We start from the raw sequence: 18,456 nt of genomic DNA, 5'->3' as shown, positions 1-18,456 counted from the left end.
CCTCAGCCTATCGGAAGAAAGGCTTTCAAGACTTTAAGGGCAGATGACCCTAATTTAGAGTGGAACTGTCATTATGATTCAGGATCGGTTGCTAAAGGTAGAACACTTAATATTCTGTTGCAGGGCCCACCCTTCAGAGAGACCTGAGCTCTCCAAACATCAGGCACGCAGAACCATGAGCGTGCGGGCCTTAATTAAAATTCAGTCAAAGGTGCCTCGCCCTTAACTTTGCAAAAACCTAGCGACTTCAAACACGTTTCGCTTGCCTGTTAGCACCTGCTAAATTTCACAATGTTGTGCAAGGAGGAAAGATGCAACACTTTAAGTTTGTACAATCTGGGGAGATTTAGCTGCCTCACTTTAAGAATGAGGACAGTGACATTTTTAAATACAGCTTTCTGGAGTTTGCAGCCCAGTTAGGAGATTTTTTATCCACACTCACTACTTGTATAGAAACGTGCAGAAATCTCTCCACTGCTGATGAGGTTCCCCTGATGAGGAGTCCTTGGTAAAGTTGCGATCATTTGAATAATTAGTCACGCTGTGCTAAATAGACGTGTCTCATGTAGATCGGTGATATAGATACATTGCGAGTTAAACCTTTTTAAACGCGCTAGCGTGGTTATATGGTCGCTGTGGCGCGGCCTGTGGTGGGCGCTGGACAAAGGTGGCAAACATTAACCATTTTATTGAGGTGGAGGGCCTCGGCGAAGGGGTGGTCTGTTCAGGGGCTTCGGGTTAAAAAGGTTTCGGAGCCCCCAGGCCTGACCGGCACCGTAAATCTTACTGACGAAGGCGGAGCAGGCTCCAGATCAGGACGTGAGTCACACAGCGGCGCTGTGAGATTTTTGGGGCTCCGGTATTTGCACGCCCCGTTCTGAATCACCCCGTCCTCAAAATTCCCCAAAAGTAGAGTCAGGCGGCAAAGCACCCTGTCCCGCACCCTTTCAGTGATTTTAATAAATGATTTATTACTCGTTAGTGTTTGTACATAGCTCGTTGTGGCGATTTGAGTGATGTAGCTCTTATGGGAACAATGCCAACGGTATTGGTATTGAAAACAGATTACAAGTTTATCTAAATTACAAAGCAAATACGTGTGGTATTGGACAGCCCAGGACCACCTGTTTTATGATCCTTTGTGTAGTAGGCTAGCCATAGGTAGTTTCATGGAGCACAGCCATGTATGGTTGTTGGTATTTACTAATGCATTCAATTTGCCATTTGTGACAGATGACTTGAGTGGAGTGCAAAGTTGAAATATGTAAATGTATTGTTTAAAATCAGGTTTCACTCTGCATATTATTACTGAGAGTGATTGTACTGTAACTACAGCAACATGGAGACCTTAACTGGCACAGACACATATTTTTGCAGTCACAGGCCACAAAATTTTCTACTTGGTCTTTGTTTTTGGGTGGGTGGGGGGCGGTATTTTAATTGTTTTAAAACTTTTCTTTCCTGCCTATTTCTGAGAAAGATAAAGTATTATTCTTAGTTTTGTATAAGTGCCAGACCCTAGTTTTGGTGTTGACATCATTGTGTCATTTTCCTTAGAACAAGTGCACTAGTTTTGAACTGTAGAATGGGTTTACAACCCCGTCAAAGTCTTTTTTCTTGACATTGTAAGTATACTCAAGTAAAGTCAATTAAATTTGCTGTGAATTCTCTCCCTACCTTCCTCTCCTCCCTCTCCCTTATCCACCCCTCCCCCCTCCCCCCTCCCTCCCTCAAGCATTTCCACTTCTCGCTCTAATGTGCCTTCGACCTGTTTTGGCAGCTGCAGTAAGTGTGAGAGGGCTGTGGAGTGTGATAAACAGCACCGCCTGTCCCGTCCGCTAGAGGGAGGACGGGAGCAGACCTCCCACGCGTCTCTCAAACACAGCCTAGTCTTGTGTACCTTTTCGGCTTTCATTTTACGTTTGTTAATTGTGCCATTTTATTCACCTTCGTTTAATGCTGATTTTATAAAGAAATGTTAAACGTAATGATGTGTCTTGTTTATTTATTTCTGACACGCAATTGGTGGGTGAACAAACTGCAGTAGATGTACTGGCAAAATCGTATATACTGAGGAAATTTCTTGTTTTCAACCAATGTTGATCTCTCTATGGAGATTGCTATTATCTTGCAATGACCCCAATGATCAACAGAGGGTGCTCACGTACCATAGTTCGCATCTCCGGCCAGGAGGACGCTTCGCAGCGGCACGTTTTATTGAGTCAAACGATGGACACCATCTAACGCATTTCCTCCTGAGATATGATTGAACAACTAGGCTGACACCGTGACCTGTCCTTTGCGAAAGAAGGTAGCCTATAGACCTACTGATTAGCATTCTATTTTATTGACTGTTGCCTGTCACATGCATAGCCGTGAATTCTAGTGGTCCCTGGCTTGTAGTAATGGATTCTTTTCATTTGGATTCCCTCGACCTCAAACTGACTGTCCTTAGAGCTTGTCCTATAAGATTTGGATAAGATCATAGGCTTCAGAAACGCGGAGACTGGTGCCGTGTTCCCAGTCTGTCGTTCTTCCCACTCTGTAGTCGCTTTCTGTCTGACAGGCAAGATAGTGTCACCGGTCGAGACGCAGCTGGACAGTGGAGTCACGCCTCATCTACAACCCGGCCGCGCCCTAAATGCGCATGAGTCAGCGAAGCGTATCCAAAATAGCCGAAAGGTATCGAATTGGGATGTAGAAACCATTGTACTTGACACTGGCCGAGTGTGAACCACCACGGATCTGCTGCAGCACATCTTTGATGTAGATGTCTATTGTAGCCTATATGTTCGGCTTGCTGCGCGGCACGGTGAAGCGTTTATACACACACGCTTGCTCAAAAATAATTATGGGTACGTAAGAGCTGATTTACTGCATAATTGTGGCTATTACTGCAAGTGTGACCCCTGTCCCCTTCTGTGCCAGTGAAGAACATCAATTAGCAGCTAAAATACGAAAGGACAAGCCTTTTCATTTTTGTCCTGGCAGAAAATAACTCAACTCTACAGTGCTTTTGAAAGTACACAACAGAAATTCTGGCCAAACTATGTAGCCAAGAAACTAAGTTGAGCCGTTTAGAACTATAGATTTTGGACAATATATGATTTTGTGCAGATCATTACAATGTGATTGCTGATTTGTGGATTCATCCGTCCAACGCTTAAGTTAATGTAGCAGCATGTCACCTCACGAATACGAAACTTTGAACTAGTTTTGCTAAATCGGACTCTGACCATTTCAATTATTGGTCGTGAACAAATAGAACGCTGCCGTGTTTGGCAAAAAGGGAGCTTCCAATGAATAAGTTCATGCTTCAGCTGAACTGATTCTCCTAGCTTACAAGCCTGGGGTGCAGAGATTTCAACCTAGCCTTCACACCTGGGGTGCAGAGTTTTCAATGCTGCCGCTTCGACAGCTGCCTCAACTTCTGCTTCCTTGGTAACGTTAATCTCCGCGCGTCAAATAGGCCTATAGTCTGTTGCACTATAAAGTATTGAAACTGGACACACACAGCTATAAGACGCTAATGAGCACCGACACACACACGCACGCAAGCTCGCAACAGATACTCACGTGTGCGCGCGAACATACGAACGCGCGCACACAAACACGCACGTAGACGCGCACCTTTGAAGGTATACAGGGCTTTTGCAGTCATGAAATGGGGAAAAGAAAAAGCAAGGAGGAGTACGTGATTTGATTAAAAATCAACCCAACTGATTCCAGCTCTCTATGACACACCCAAACACTTACCCTGGCTAATTTCCAAATAGACTAGCTAATTTAAAAAACCCGATGAATAAATCTGATACTAGCATATTCAATTAGGCTACAGTTGAAATGGTAAATCACCGTTATTTTCAGAGAAGGCACTAGATGCCCCTATTACATGCAACGAATCAGAAAGAATTAAACGCACACACGCGCACACACGTTTTCTAGCGCTGAGTGATTGATGCCTTGGTCAGAATACCCATTTTTATTAATGGAAGAGGCAAGAAGGCGATAAACAGAGATGGGATTCTATTAATTAAATGATGCCATAATTAACTTTCATTAAACACAGATCGATAAAGCGAAGCCTGGACTCAAACAAGGTCTATACATTACACACCATTTTACAAGAAAGCGCTAAATGACCTCGTATATTCGGCCCCGTAAGTCGTCGCCATGGCAACCCACGGGAGAATTTGTTGAAGATGGTGGGTCTTAAAGAGGACGCACTTGCGGTTTTTATTCGTAGTCTCCCTGTTTTATGCGGTTCTATCCGTATTTATATTTCATTGCGGCAGCCGGAAACTAGGCTACACAAAAGCTTTAACGTGAACACAGCAAAAAATAAAAATAAAATAAATATACCAAAATATAACACCGAAGAACTGGGAATGTAGCCTAGTCAGTGAAACGATAGCTAGGCCAGCCTGCTATACTTAAATGTATCTAAACTGCGTTTTCATATTCCATGATATATATCTTGATAACCTGTTGGCCTATTCGTGGCTACTCACTGTAGGCTACGCCAAAGCAACTTGCATTCCACATCATTTTTTTATCCAGTACAGCCTATAGTAGGCTAGGCCTGCATCAACTGGAACAAAAGCTCAAGGGAACAAGAGTTGGTTTGTACCAAACAGGAACTTCCAAACATCATCGTAGCAAATTAGGCTAACCGCTGCCTCACACTGCTGGCAATAAAAGATACTCAGCCGAGATTGAAACATCAATAGGCTACTCGCCATCTCCGTTTGTTCAACTGCATCCGGAACGTAAACATGCTGTGATTCCCTCTACCTGCAATTAACTGACTATATAACTCAAACACTTTCTTTGGTCGTAACTTCTCGCCAAGACCACACCCCGAACTCGCGATTATGCATGCCTGATTTACAACAAGAAGGGAGCGGACGCGTAATTAACAGAAGTTACGCGCACGAGTCGCAGCTTGTTATGTCTATGCCCAGTCCACCGGCGGATTCTTGTGACCAGAATTTTCTATTCTTTAATTGCAATGGTTAAACGACCAGGTGTTATAAATGTCAGTTTCTTTGTATATTTGTAAAAAAAAAATCATTAAGTTAACATTACACTTTTTTCTTGGAGAAGCTAATTTGATTTTTTTGGAAATAGAGTTTGGGTCCAGATTGCAAACGCTGAAGAGAAAATGCATTGGCGGACAACATGCAGTTACAGAGGTAGGACCAACAGTACCCTTCCGGCTCCAGCTATTTTTATTAATTTTTTTTATTTTTTTCTTAATTGTAAAGCACAAGTGCTTTTTCAATCGCAAATCGCCCCACCCCACACCCAGTCACAATCTAATCCACTCGCCTAAGAGCCGAAAAAAAGCAGAGGCTGCACAGCGTCAGCTCTGCTCCTGGTGTTGATTAAGCATGAGTTTATGCCAGTGTAACGGAAGGAGATGGACTGGAGCGGTTTCCTGTGTCCTCATGAGTTTGATTTTAATATAGGAAGGTTTTCACAAGCTGCATGTGAGTTCCGCGCTCCGCCCGTGGTATTCGGCCTCTCTAGGTATCGGGATGAAGCAGTGCTCAGGAAAAGTTCATCATGAGGGGTTAAAGAATGTCGAATGGTTATTATCAGTTATTTGACCAGAAAAACACAGAAGTTAAATGAAGATTTCAGGTTATTGAAATGTGTTTAAAAAACGGATACATTTGGTTCCGTATTAATTCCCAGGCAGAGTTCGTGTGCTGTATGGACACTTGTTTTGCTTGACCCTGTTGAATGCTGTACTGCAGTGTGCGTTGAATAAGGTCAGAGAACAGCAGACCGAGCATTATGGCGCTGGTTATGGAGACTCCCAGCCCTAGTGCACCGTGGGCCTCCGTTTCTCTTTATGTGCCTGTTTACCTGGGGTGAAAGCTGATTTGTCCACTCCACAATCCCACACCCACCAATGATCACATGTATGTACATACACACACTTATGCATATTACACAGATTTAACAAATGCTGAAGTTACCTACTGGATTACATTTTTTTTTACATACAGTCCATTTAACTGTTTTTTATTTTTATTTTTTTTTAATTTTTTTTACGGCACCAATTTATCTCATGTACATCTGAGTCACAAGCCGTAATTATAGCCCAGTACACTGCTGTAAGTAGTTACAGGCCCAATTCCACACAAGCATCTGTTCATCCAACAGAATGAACTGTATTGGGACAGAAAACTGGAAAAGAGAATGGCTTTAACAGTATATTTTGTAGAGGAAAGAAAATGGCAGTTGTCTAGCCTAATATATATTCGCATTGCTTTCAAATTCATGCTTTGACTGACATATCATTAATTATGATTTATAAAAACATTATTTATTTTGCATTTTACTAACAGCATTAACCTAGATGTTCTAAATAATTGCCGTCATATACAAGTTACAGCTATCTTTTATAGGTCTTTTCAAATAAACTTTCACGAGCTACAGAAACGAGGCAACCATTCCCAGAAAACTTACATTAAAATAGTTTGAAGTAAACACAACTTTATCTAAACTGCAATAAATACAAAATACAGTCCTAATAACCCATATCATTATGGCCATCTTCCAGCTCGTACAGAAGACCCACCTTTCTGTGGATTGAAAAATTCATCTTGAAACTTATCTTGCATCTCCCTGTTCCCTTTAACCCCTAAGCAGTATTTCTCAATCAAAGCTTGTTGTATGGTTTTTAGCTAGCTATATGGGTGTTAGCTTAATGACTAGCTCTTATGTTTTATGTAGTATCTATTATTGAGTAGGCAATTTGATTTGTATTGTATAATTATTTGTTTTGGATTTGTATTATGGCTCTACATTGGCATGTTAACATACATTTAATACTTAAAAAATGTAGCACATACAACACTGGTCGGTGCATTTTGGCAATTGCAGCTGGATGCACGTTTGTTGTCTTGCATTTTAGATAGCTAGCAAATTCACTCTGGATAAGAGCATGTGTTTGCTGGCTTACTTCAATGGAATGTAATCAGCTAAAGTCAATCAGTACAACCTGTTAACATTCCATCATTTTCTACTGCAAGCTTGTTAGCTCTCATCTGCTGAGTTTGCTAGCTAGTTAACTGGTAGTTCAGGCTTTCAGCTAGCTAGATAGCCAGGTGACATTACAAAATCAAGGGCTGAGTATTTAACCATCGACCGTGGAGCTGGTGTTAGCGAGTTAGCAAGACCATTAGTTCTCCTCCCCCGAATTTTACAGTGGACCCTATGCATTCGGCAGGTAGTGTTCTGCTGGCTCCCTCCCCTTACCTCAAGGCGAGGAAACAGGCTGGAGTGCTCTTTAAGCTCAAGGCAAGGTAATGGGAGGGAGAGGTAAAACTAACTAAGATTTGAACATTGACTGGACTGAATTATCAAGCGAAAGTGTGTATGCAAAAATATGTGATAAACTATACGGTGGTATTTTCCCTTACAAAATGCATCTTTGGATGCATCTGAATGTATAAAGAACATTCTTAGTATAAGCATCTCAGAAAACAAGAGGGATATTATGTGGCTTGTTTCAGTTAATAGGCTAGCTGTGTGAGCAATAGAGAAATGGAGCTGCTTTGTAACAACTAAAATATGCCAAATGAATAATTGCAATGAGTATGAAACTAGTGAACATTTCATTTTGCACTGTCAGAGATCCAAAGAGGTGTGGGGGAAGATGCTTAGTATTGGTTTTGATGTAAATGTAAATTTTAATGCTGTGATGTATGGTATATTCAAAGAAAACATGTCAGATACACAGAGACACACTTTTATTGGACGCTGATATGCACAGTGGTGGCAAAGTTGTGGAGGACGAGGTGTAAGGTGGTTGTTAACCAGGTAAACATCTCCAGCGAGGTAGTAAGTGAACTGAAAAGAATGAGAACTTTGGACATACAACAAAAGAAACACACCGTGGAACCTAATCAAATTGTAAATTTTATTATGTAATATTAATATGCATTTTAAATATTTTTTTTGTACACCATTTTGTAAATGTGTAAAAAAACAAACAATAAAGTACTTAAAAAAAAAAAAAAAAAGTAAAACTAACGATGGCAGGATATGACAGAACCAAGCAATTGCAGGGAAAAGTAGAGGTGGAGAGAGCCAAGTATCGAGCCTTGGGGCACACATGTAGAAAAGCCACTGTAGCAGTAGTTAGTATGTGTATCAGAACTGTTCATTTCAGGGAGGTTCACAAATAAATCGGAGTGAATTGGGAGCTAGACAACTGGGGGGAACGACAATGCCATTAATGGTCAGCAGGTACAGCTGATGTTGCTAGCATTCACGCTATGCATTCACGCTGTGCAAACACAACGGGGTAAGCTCCACAAAATTACTTGGGTTATGCCAAAGTGAAACATCCCTTTAAGGGTTTCCTGCTACAGTGGCTTTTCTCATGCTCACAGCCCCTCCTCAGTAATTGGCTTTCTCCGCCTCCACTTTTCCAAAGTGAAATATCCCTTTAAAGAACTGTCCCGAGACACAGGATTAAATCAGTTGTTTGAGGTCCTGAGTGCAGAGACATGGGGAACACTGTGCAGTGCAGGGAACCATTTCCGTGGTTAGCGAGAGAGGGGGAAGGTGACAGCCATTCAGTAATGGAGAATATCGTAAATTTTACATCTTCTCCGGAGGGCAAGAGACAGGGAGAACTGCCCTTAAATATTAAAGAGAGGATGATATAGAGACTGAGAGGAAGAGGAATATTGCTTAAGGGCCTAAAGGCAGGTTTGTGTGAGGGGGGGTGGGAAGGGGGAATAAACTTTAGAGGGAAGGGGGAGGGGATAAGTTGGCAGGAGGAAGAAGGCCTGTATGTGGGTTTTACAGAGAGAGGGTGTGTGTGGGAAGTGTGTGTTTGTATATGAGTGCATACGGGTACACTTGTGCGTGGGGACAGTGCAAGTGGATTGTACACACACACACATACACACACACTTGTGTGTATGTACTATTGTGTGTGTGTGTGGATGAGTTTATGTGCATGTCCATATGTGTGGTGTATGCGCGTTTGTGTGTGCACGAGTGCATGAGTTTGTGTGTGTGTGTGTGTGTGTGTGCATGTGTGTGTATAAGTGTGTGTGTGTGTGTGTGTGTGTTTATATTGGTGTGTATGTGTGTGCGTCAAAAGTATTAGGCCACCTGTAGCTTTTAAAAAGACCTACCTATAGAGAATATATGTGCATTTATTGAATAACAAACCAAAGTATAAACTTACTTTGAACAATAACACATCAATACCTACAGAAAAATAACACAAAAAGATTAGTTTTACATAGATGTGGAAGGGTAGTTAAATTGATTTGAATTGTGGCAACGTTGCTCCCTGCAAGAAATTGATAAGAAGCTTAGGATTTGCTTCTACAGCTGTTGGGCAGTAATGTTGACAGGACACGACCTGGAAGATTAAGAGGGACTAGACCAGGGGTGCACAACACGGGCCAATCCGTTTCAGGATTTTGCGCCAACTTCTGCCCTTAATTATTTAATTAGCAGAATCGTACCTTGAGCCGACGTTTGTATGACAGCCGCAGATTGCAAGTGCATCCTAAAGATTTTACTGTGCTCAAGTACACGAGTGAACAAGTGTAGGTTATAGGGCTGTCAGATAGATAAAGCTGAGGCAATTGGATGGAACAAAAACCGGCACACAGACCGGCCCTCCAGGACCGGAGTTGTGCACCCCTGGGCTAGACAAACACATTATATGAGCAAAAGTATCTGGACACCCCTTGGTCTGGGGCTGTTTTTTATGGTTTTGGCTAGGCCCCCCCTTTTTCACTGTAGTCAGGGGAACTGATTTCTTAATAGTTGCATTTAGTTCTGTCTGTAGGTTTTGTGCAGTTTTATGATGGTTTCTCTTGCTAGACAACACAAGGAATTTGTCTTCTGCCTCTTGATCTTCTTGGTGTTCTCCTGTTAACATTACTGCCCATCAGCTGGAACCTTCTGAGTGTGAACTGAGCACCTACCTTCTTTCCACAATGTTTACTTAGCCTCACACATCTAAAGCCGCGTTTCCACCAAAATTACCCGGAACTTTCAGTCCCAGGAACTACTTTACCAGGAACTAAAAGGTTCCTTCAGCCAATGGTTGTCTGCGTTTCCACCGGGGTCTAAAGTCCCGCGAAGATTAGGCAAATTAGCCCACTGACGTATGAAAAAGCGACGTTGTTGTCGGTCCATCTGTCATATGATTTCTTCTGTAACCCCATACTACCACCGTAGTAGCCTACATTATTTTCTAATAACCGGGACAGCCCGGAGGGGTTTATTTCACTTATATACAACGGGTTACCAACAATGACTATATATGGTTACTTTTGTATTTATTGATTTTCATATATCCTCTCAAACACATTCATTATTATGTTTTTATGCGAACATTCGCTTTCATGTCTTGACATCCGAAGCGACAGAATGCATTCACATTTATATGTATAACTGGCAACAACAGCAGAAAACATGCACACGTTGTAAACAATTTGCTGTTTGATTACTTTCTCGTCGTCAATTCCATATAGGCTAATGGCAAAATGACAAGAATAGAACGAAAACTCGGACTTGCGTGAAAATGTAAATTAGTAGTGGTACAGACACCGTTTGCTTTCCTTCGAAGTTACTGCTAGCCGAGCAGCGAAGTGTGCCCTCCAGATGCGAACCATGCACCATAAATTAGTCCATAGTCTTACTGGTCTTTTCGTGGAATTGAAAAATGGCAGTAAAATTACAGCAGTCTGAAAAAGCTAAAGGGAAGATTACTAGAATTAACCTGTTATTTTACCCGGACAAAAAGTGCGGAAGGTGATTTCCAGTTTGCTTGTACTGTATCACCAATGTTAATTACGCAGAACTACCGCATACCTCACATAACTGTATCAAACGTTTTGAGTCAATTACAACGGGCTAACAAAGAAAATCCGGAAGAAAATATTCAGCAACCGAATTAATCCGTTTGAATGTTTTGGTAGCCTACGTAATATGCTGTCCCAGCACGAATGCTTAGCATTTTATAAAACGAATACTAAAGCAAGAAAAGAACAGAATAGCACACGTTATAATTCCAAGACGTTGGCAGGCTATAACCAAAACTAGGCTACTGCGCCGCATAACATACAAGTTTGATTTGAAGTTATTATGAAAATAAATTGGTTTGCCGCTGCATATTTTCAAACATGGCGGGTAATGGCGGAAAATAAATACAACACAAATGCGGCGAGTACTCGACCAATCAGAAATGTTCAGCGCTGCAAGCTCCACCCAAAAGGTTCCTGTACTTTCGGAAAGTACTACCCCCCGAGCAGGAACGTTTTGGGGGGTAAAACAAAGCCCCCAGAACTACATTTAGACCCTAGTTCCTGCGGTGGAAACGCACTGAGTTCCTCAAAAGGTTCCTAGTTCCGGGGTATAGTTCCTGCGGTGGAAACGCGGCTTATGCCTAACTCCTTTTTCTTTGCCATATTTCTTGCAACCTTAGTGCTTTTCTTTATTCAGATGTTATGTCCAGAGTTTGAGACTGCTATAGAGTCTAATGTAAGTGTGCAGTAGCACAGTGTTACAACATTATTACAGATTGAATGATTTTCAGGTCTAACTATATGATGGTAAAGCCTAGTTTATGTTGCTTTCTTTAGTTTTGTCGGGTAAGGTTACTGCTCTAACCAGCTCTAACTTAGCTAGCAGTGAAGAATGGTTTACATATGATGAGACTTATGGATATGAATGCTAATGAGCACAGGATACACGCTGTCCTTGTCCACCCTGTCCTTGTCTGCCGAACAGGTCACAATAATCTAATAGCGATTATTGTAATTTAATGGTTATAACTGGGTTAAAAACTTGACAGAAATATTAAAAAGACAATAAAATGTCACTTCTGGGAAATATAACCATGATTTGAATCCAGTTTCCTGGACCATTAAGGTAGATAAGACTGCACTCAATTTCATTACCCTTTCACCTCCCACTGTCCAAAATGATTAGATAGACATCCAATAATTAATTTATTTGTAATTAAAGTCGAAGGAGGCTATTTCAATGAAAGTCATGTCTAAGATTACTTTTATGTATTTTGAGTTATTGTAGGTAGAAACTGAAAAAGCTTTGTTATTCAATAAATGTGCTTGTATTAACTGAATCCTTCTCTACCTAAAGTTTAAAGGCCTACTGGTGGCCTAATACTTTTGGCCTGTACTGTATATGTGTTTGTGTATATATGTATGTGTGTGTTTATTTGTGTGTGTGTGTGTGTGTGTGTAGGAGCTGACAGAGTACATTCGGCAGGTGGAACAGAGATTGGACATCGTGGCAGATCCCAGGTGGAGCTTTCCGTTCTCCTCTAGTGAGAGACAGACTTGCCAAGCTGGGATACGGCAAAGGGCCTTCAGCATCCAGGGAAAGGGCCTTCAACACCCAGGGAAAGGGCCTTCAACACCCAGGGAAAGGGCCTTCAACACCCAGGGAAAGGGCCTTCAACACCCAGGGAAAGGGCCTTCAACACCCAGGGAAAGGGCCATCAACATCCAGGTAAAGGGCCATCAACATCCAGGTAAAGGGCCTTCAACACCCAGGTAAAGGGCCTTCAACATCCAGGTAAAGGGCCATCAACATCCAGGTAAAGGGCCTTCACTATCTTCCTATTCCCTCACTATTCTTCCAGAAAATCCAGCTATTCATTTGGTCTGACTGCTCAGTGAGGTGTCTGAAGTGTCACTGATCATTGATGAGCGAGTCTGCTTCACCGGTCCTGCTTCTGTTACGCTAACCGTGCAGGCAAAGGCACGCGGACACGTGTCATCAGCGCATCACCTTTACAGAATCCCAGAAGCTACTGCTGGGAGTTAAAATGAACTGTTGAGCCTTTCTGAACGTCTACCCACTTTGACTCCTGAAGGTCGACTCTGTTCCCGTTCTTGCTGAAGTAATGATCGATTGAATACGGCCTTCTCTTAGTGTCTTTGTGTGTTTGTATGTATATCATCATCTGTGTCTGTCCCTGTACACCTTTGTTCATGTGTCTGTCGACAAACTGTCCTGACAGCTCCCTGCATGACTTGGAGGATGAGAACCGTGTGTGTGTGTGTGTGTGGCGCGACAGACGGGGGCTCTGCAGGACCCTGGCCTCTCGGCCTGTATGTCTTTTACGTTGGTAATTAAAAGCAGTAAAGAGGGAGGGAGTTGTCAGTCCCAAAGCCGTTTCCCACTGAGTTTTAGAGACAGCTATAAAATGGCTGCCCCACCTCATTGATTTTATAATTAGCTCTCATCACCCCTAGACTCGATACTGGGAGAAAGATGGAGAGAGCGAAAAGGAGAGGAGGGAAGAGGAGGGCTAGGTGAGAGACAGGGGTTAAGGTTGGTCAGGTAAACAGGAGGACAGGCTCATGGGGGGGGGAGAGATATATATAGATATATACTTTTTTTATTTTCACAAAAATGAAGAGCGCTACAAGAAATGGATTTTGTTTCTGGAGACCAGGGGCGCTGCAACATTACAGTAACCCGTACAGTTAGCATTTGCAGTGCCCATTGTCACCTGGTCGTAGAACACGGTGGGTCGGTAACTAAGCCTGCTGTTAGCTAGCGGCAATTAATTAGCTTTCAAGCTTAGACGTGGATTCAAAGACTTTCTTTATTTGGGTGTAATGTCTGGAATTTGAGACTTAGTGTACAGTAGCTCAGTGTTACATTGTAATTACACACTAAACGATCTTCAGGTTTAACTACACTATGGCAAAGCCTAGTTTGTTGTTTTCTTTCGTGTAAGGTCACTGCATGGCTCTAACCGGCTCTACCCTAGCTAGCGATGAGGAATGGCTTACATATCACTTATGGATGGATATGAATGCTAATGAGTGCAGGATACATGCCCACTCCGTCCTTGTCTGCTGAACAGGTCACAGTAGTCTAATAATGTTTATTACAATTTAATGGTTATAATTGGGTTAAAAACTTGAAAGAAATATTAAGAAGACGATCAATTATAACTTCTGTGGAATATACCCACAATTTGAATCCAGTTTCCAGGACCTTAAGGGAAATGCATGTTCTCTGAGCGTATTTGCAATTACATCGTGGATGCATTTTCAAATGTTATTAATAAATGTTATTAATTTAATATTTAAAACATATACAATAGTAAAATTGAAATAAACATGCACACATGTGCACACACACGCACACCAATGAAAAAACACACCAGCAAAGACAAAAGTGATACATAGATAGTATTTTAATCCAGAGACTTACCCTCCACACTGCACAGTATTGGATATTGGAGCTTAGAAAATACATTTTGGAGAGCAAGGTATACTCTGTCAAAAAAAAACAAAAAAAAACAAACAAACCCAAAATGTGCAGGGCCCTGCTGTGCTGAACAGGCTGCTACAGGCTAGCACACCTGTGATACAGTACTGTGCTCCTCAACGCTGGAGCAAAGGAACGCCCCCGTCTGTGCGGATAAAGGGACACAGCAAACCCAAAAAGCCGTGAAGGCAAACGTGGAGCTTTTCCTGAACCCCGGGGGAAGTAGTGCGCAAAGGACGACGCAGAAACAAAAGTACGCCGTCCAAGCGCTTGGTAAAACACAGCATGGCCAATGCTGAACTCCACACGGATCTGAGTTACCTCCACGGTGTCATTTTAGCGAATATAACGAACAGAAATTGACATTAAATATTCTCTTGTGATGATAATGAGGAATTTAATTCCTCAAATTGCAATAACTTGATTAGCAAACTTTGTAGGCTCACGGTGTACCGGGGCTGTTATGAAAAGGGAACTTTTGAGATATTAATAGTCGAAGATGAAATAGGCTGATGACAAATCGGCTTGTTTTGCAGTTTCAGTATGTCGCAGGAATGGCCATCGTGTTTGCCACAGACGGAAACGACCAGGCTGGGTGTCGAGGAGGAGTTATTTTTATGCACAGAGGTGGTCTACCTGCACTGAGGGGTTTTCCTGTTCCTTTCAGTTTGTTCTAATAGCACCAATAACGCTATCTCCTGGATGCAGTCGCACACTGTCAAACTGTAGGGCCACGAAAATGTGTGGTCTCTTAACAGAAAATGGGAGTTTTTTTTTTGTTTTGTGAATTCAGAAAAAGCAGTTGGACCACCCGTGATGCTACAAACCTATTTTGGTATTTTCTCTGAGAGAGATCAACAGAAAAGCCGCTACGAGAATCAAAAAGGAAAAAGCAAACAAACTCAGAAAACAACTGCCAACACACAGACAAATCAAATAAAATGAAGGAAACATAAGAATGCAGAAATGAACAGAACAATAATATATGCACTACAGAACTAGTAGATAACAGTATATAAATCTGCAAGCAGCCTACATAAAGTCATAAATGTGCAATTATCCAAGATTTTATACATAAATATTTTTCTAGCGGTAAAAATAGGAGCAACGTACAGTAAATGTCGAGCTCAATAAAAACCATCATGTAAGTTGCTAAAAAAAAAAAGAAAGTGAAACAGATCTTCCCCTCAAAAACCCAGTAATGCTTTTTTTTCCTGACAGAACCTCTGGTGCTAAACTCCACAGCACCCTTACGAGCAGCCTTTTCACCATTCAGTCCGTGCGCGTGTGATTCACGCTCTGGCAATGCTACGTTACCCGCCACATCCCGCTATCAGTGCGACGCACCGGCAGTTACACGCGCGTTCCGTGATGTCACGTTGAGACGCTCCAATGAAGACGAGGCTACAGCAACTCTGAAATGACCTGCAACCTCAGTTTTCCATTTCATTTCGTTCATTTTTGTATTTAATTTTTGGGGGTGGGACGGGGGGGAGGGCTGGGATCCGTTAGCCTCTGTTATCCAGTTTGGAACTGCAGTTTTGCATGAACCTCACTGATGAGCTCACCCTCGAGACAGTGTCTGTATTCCTAACGACAACGGGCGCTACAGAAGGACTGATGGAAGTACAGGCAAATCACTCGCTCACTGACGACAAGCAGAAAACCTCCGGTGAGTACCTACTGTGGGGGCGACGTAACCTCATGCCAACTCAAAGGACCAAAGTGCCATGCCACTGCAGTTTCTCATGTCTTTTCGTTACATGCTTAAGCTTTGCTTCATAGTGCTAATTTCTTTAACTTCTGTGCGATGAGGCACGCATTTCGAGCAGCGGAGTGATCACCATCGTTATGAGTCACTGTATATCGAGCAAAGCGGCCCCAGAAAGGAACACATTCAAAGGCATTTTGCCTCGAGTTAAATGTCGCCGTCGTGATGTATTCGGAACAATTTGTATTTGTTTAAAAATCAATGTTTGTATCCCACCGGAATCCTAACTTTCATTACGCTAGGTTATAGCTCTCGTTATACGACCGCAGCCAGGGTCTACAGTTAAGATGCCCGTCTCCATGAACTTACATCGAGCTTAACTGCAGCACGGGCCCTACTCACCGATCTCCACAAACAGCCCCCACACGCACGTCCCCACACGAACAATAACATTTAAAAAGTGCCGAAGTGATTTAGTGGAGGCATCGTTTTACGTTTTTCTTTTCCCACCAATGACCTCTAAGGGTTAATGGGAATCCGAAGAGGGTTTGGGGGGCCTGTGGGGCCAGCCGGCCCAAGAGCCGGACGGCGAGCCGACCTTGCAGATCATTTGAACGTTGCCGCCTGAACCCGTTTGTGGCCTCGTCACGTCTATCCCCTTAAATGACATCGACCACAGCGTCACTGTCCTGTGCAACACACTGACAGCACAGATCCAGAGAAAGAGGGCTTTTATGAGACGGGAGACTGAGGCAGCAGAACCCCACCGTGGGCGTGGGCACTACCACGGGCTCATTGGTTTTCACCCTACAGTAGCTTTCGGCAGTCCTCATTGGACCGCGCGTGTCAGTACGTGACAGCCTGCAGTAGCCCCGCCCTTTACAGGTTTTCTGAAGCCTCAGTCTTGAAGCATAGCTTCAGGCGTACCTCCTTTCTCTGTCCTGTTTCCAAAGTCCTTCTTTCATTGCATACTTTCACTCGGATTTGCTACCCCCCCCCCCCTCCCCCCTTTCTTTCTGTTCTCTGGCAACTTCTCTCCACGACTCCCATCACGATCAAGAACTAGATCTCAAAATCAAATGGTTACACAAAGCATGAATAGCAATAAAGGATTATACAATTAAATGTGCAGATAAAAAAAAGCACAAACCCTTAGAGAATGTGACGGAAACCACTGAGCTGGTGATAGCAACTGTTACTTATTGCAATTATGAAGGTTTCTATAACTGTAGAGGCAGGTGCAGGCTGCAGTCAAATCTAAAACCAGTTAAAACTTTATTCAAATGGGAGACACACACATGCACACACACTCTCACACACACACACACACAAACACGCATATATGCACACACAGACACACGTGCATGCACATACTCACACACACGCACACATGCCTGCACTCTCTCACACACACACAAACACGCATATATGCACACACAGACACACGTGCATGCACATACTCTCACACACACACACACACAGGAAAACTAATACATTTTGCTAGTATGTCTTTCCGTAAAAAAGGCTGCACAGCTGTTGATGTGTGTTGTCAGTACATATATTACAGTATGCTAGTGTTTGTGTGGGTGTGGCAGTGGGTAATGTTGACTGTGCTCAGTGAGGCTGAAGGTTTACACACTGTATGTTGTATATTGATTGTATGCAGGTGTACGGGTGTGTGTGGTGTATACAAATGTAAGAGTTGTGGAAACATTCCATCGCCTCCTGCTGGTGATCACAGGTTGTGCAGCTGCAGTTTTGTTCCTCACCACAGAGGGGAGTCAGTCAGCTCCCTGCAGGATAGGAAGAGAAGAGACAGGGTTGAGATTAAGGTTATTAAGATTAATGTGGGGGGGGGGGGGGAATTCCGGTCCTGGAGGGCTGGTGTCTCTGTGTAGGCACACAAGAACAGTCAGCGCCTGTATGTGTTTATCAAGAAATGTAGCTAAAATGTCAGATGGCATAAATGATTGGGCTAAACCTGTTATAGCTGCATTTAGGGATGAGGGGCGAGTGTAAAGTAAGATCAGGGGGGAGGGGTTACAGGGGTGTTAGGTTTGGGGGGGTTACAGGAGTGTTAGGCTGGGATGGAGGTGTTACATGGGTGATAGGGTAAGAGGGAGGGGTTGCAGGGGTGTTAGGGTGAGAGGGAGGGGTTACAGGGGTGTTAGGGTGGGAGGGAGGGGTTACAGGGGTGTTAGGGTGAGAGGGAGGGGTTGCAGGGTATTAGGGGGTGGTTGGTGACTGATACCTCAGGATGATGTCGTTGTATTGGGGCAGTAGTGCGGCAGTCTCCTCCCCAGAGTACTGGTCCCTGGTCTTGGGTGTGTCCTGCTCCTCTTCTTCCTTAATTCAGAAGAGGGCAGGGCCATGTATGAGACAGACAGCAAGAAACACTGGCCAGTGCGAGTACACAGTGCGTGTGTGTGCGTGTGTGT

General features: G+C 43.1%; 1 protein-coding gene and 1 long non-coding RNA gene across 2 annotated transcripts in view; one reads left to right on the top strand and one right to left on the bottom strand.

The window, feature by feature from the left end:
- Positions 1–4,910: 4,910 nt before the first annotated feature.
- On the top strand, positions 4,911–12,536 carry LOC118207762. The gene is made up of 3 exons (XR_004761450.1): positions 4,911–5,038; positions 5,131–5,195; positions 12,262–12,536. It is a non-coding gene; the product is annotated as an uncharacterized LOC118207762 (long non-coding RNA).
- Positions 12,537–14,215: 1,679 nt separating this feature from the next.
- The window catches only part of calcoco1a (calcium binding and coiled-coil domain 1a), a 28,651-nt gene continuing 24,410 nt past the window's right edge, over positions 14,216–18,456 (bottom strand). The window contains exons 14-15 of the mRNA XM_035381730.1: positions 18,270–18,364; positions 14,216–17,811 (exon numbers count right to left, since the gene is read on the bottom strand). Coding sequence (XP_035237621.1) covers positions 17,784–17,811; positions 18,270–18,364 — 123 coding nt within the window. The 3' untranslated portion in view covers positions 14,216–17,783. The remainder of the gene's footprint in view (positions 17,812–18,269; positions 18,365–18,456) is intronic.

This window comes from Anguilla anguilla, chromosome 11 (assembly GCF_013347855.1).
Source record: "Anguilla anguilla isolate fAngAng1 chromosome 11, fAngAng1.pri, whole genome shotgun sequence".
In the NCBI taxonomy this organism is placed as follows: Eukaryota; Metazoa; Chordata; class Actinopteri; order Anguilliformes; family Anguillidae; genus Anguilla; species Anguilla anguilla.
The sequence above is the reverse complement of the archived record's forward strand: the minus strand, read 5'-3'. Positions and strand labels throughout refer to the sequence as shown.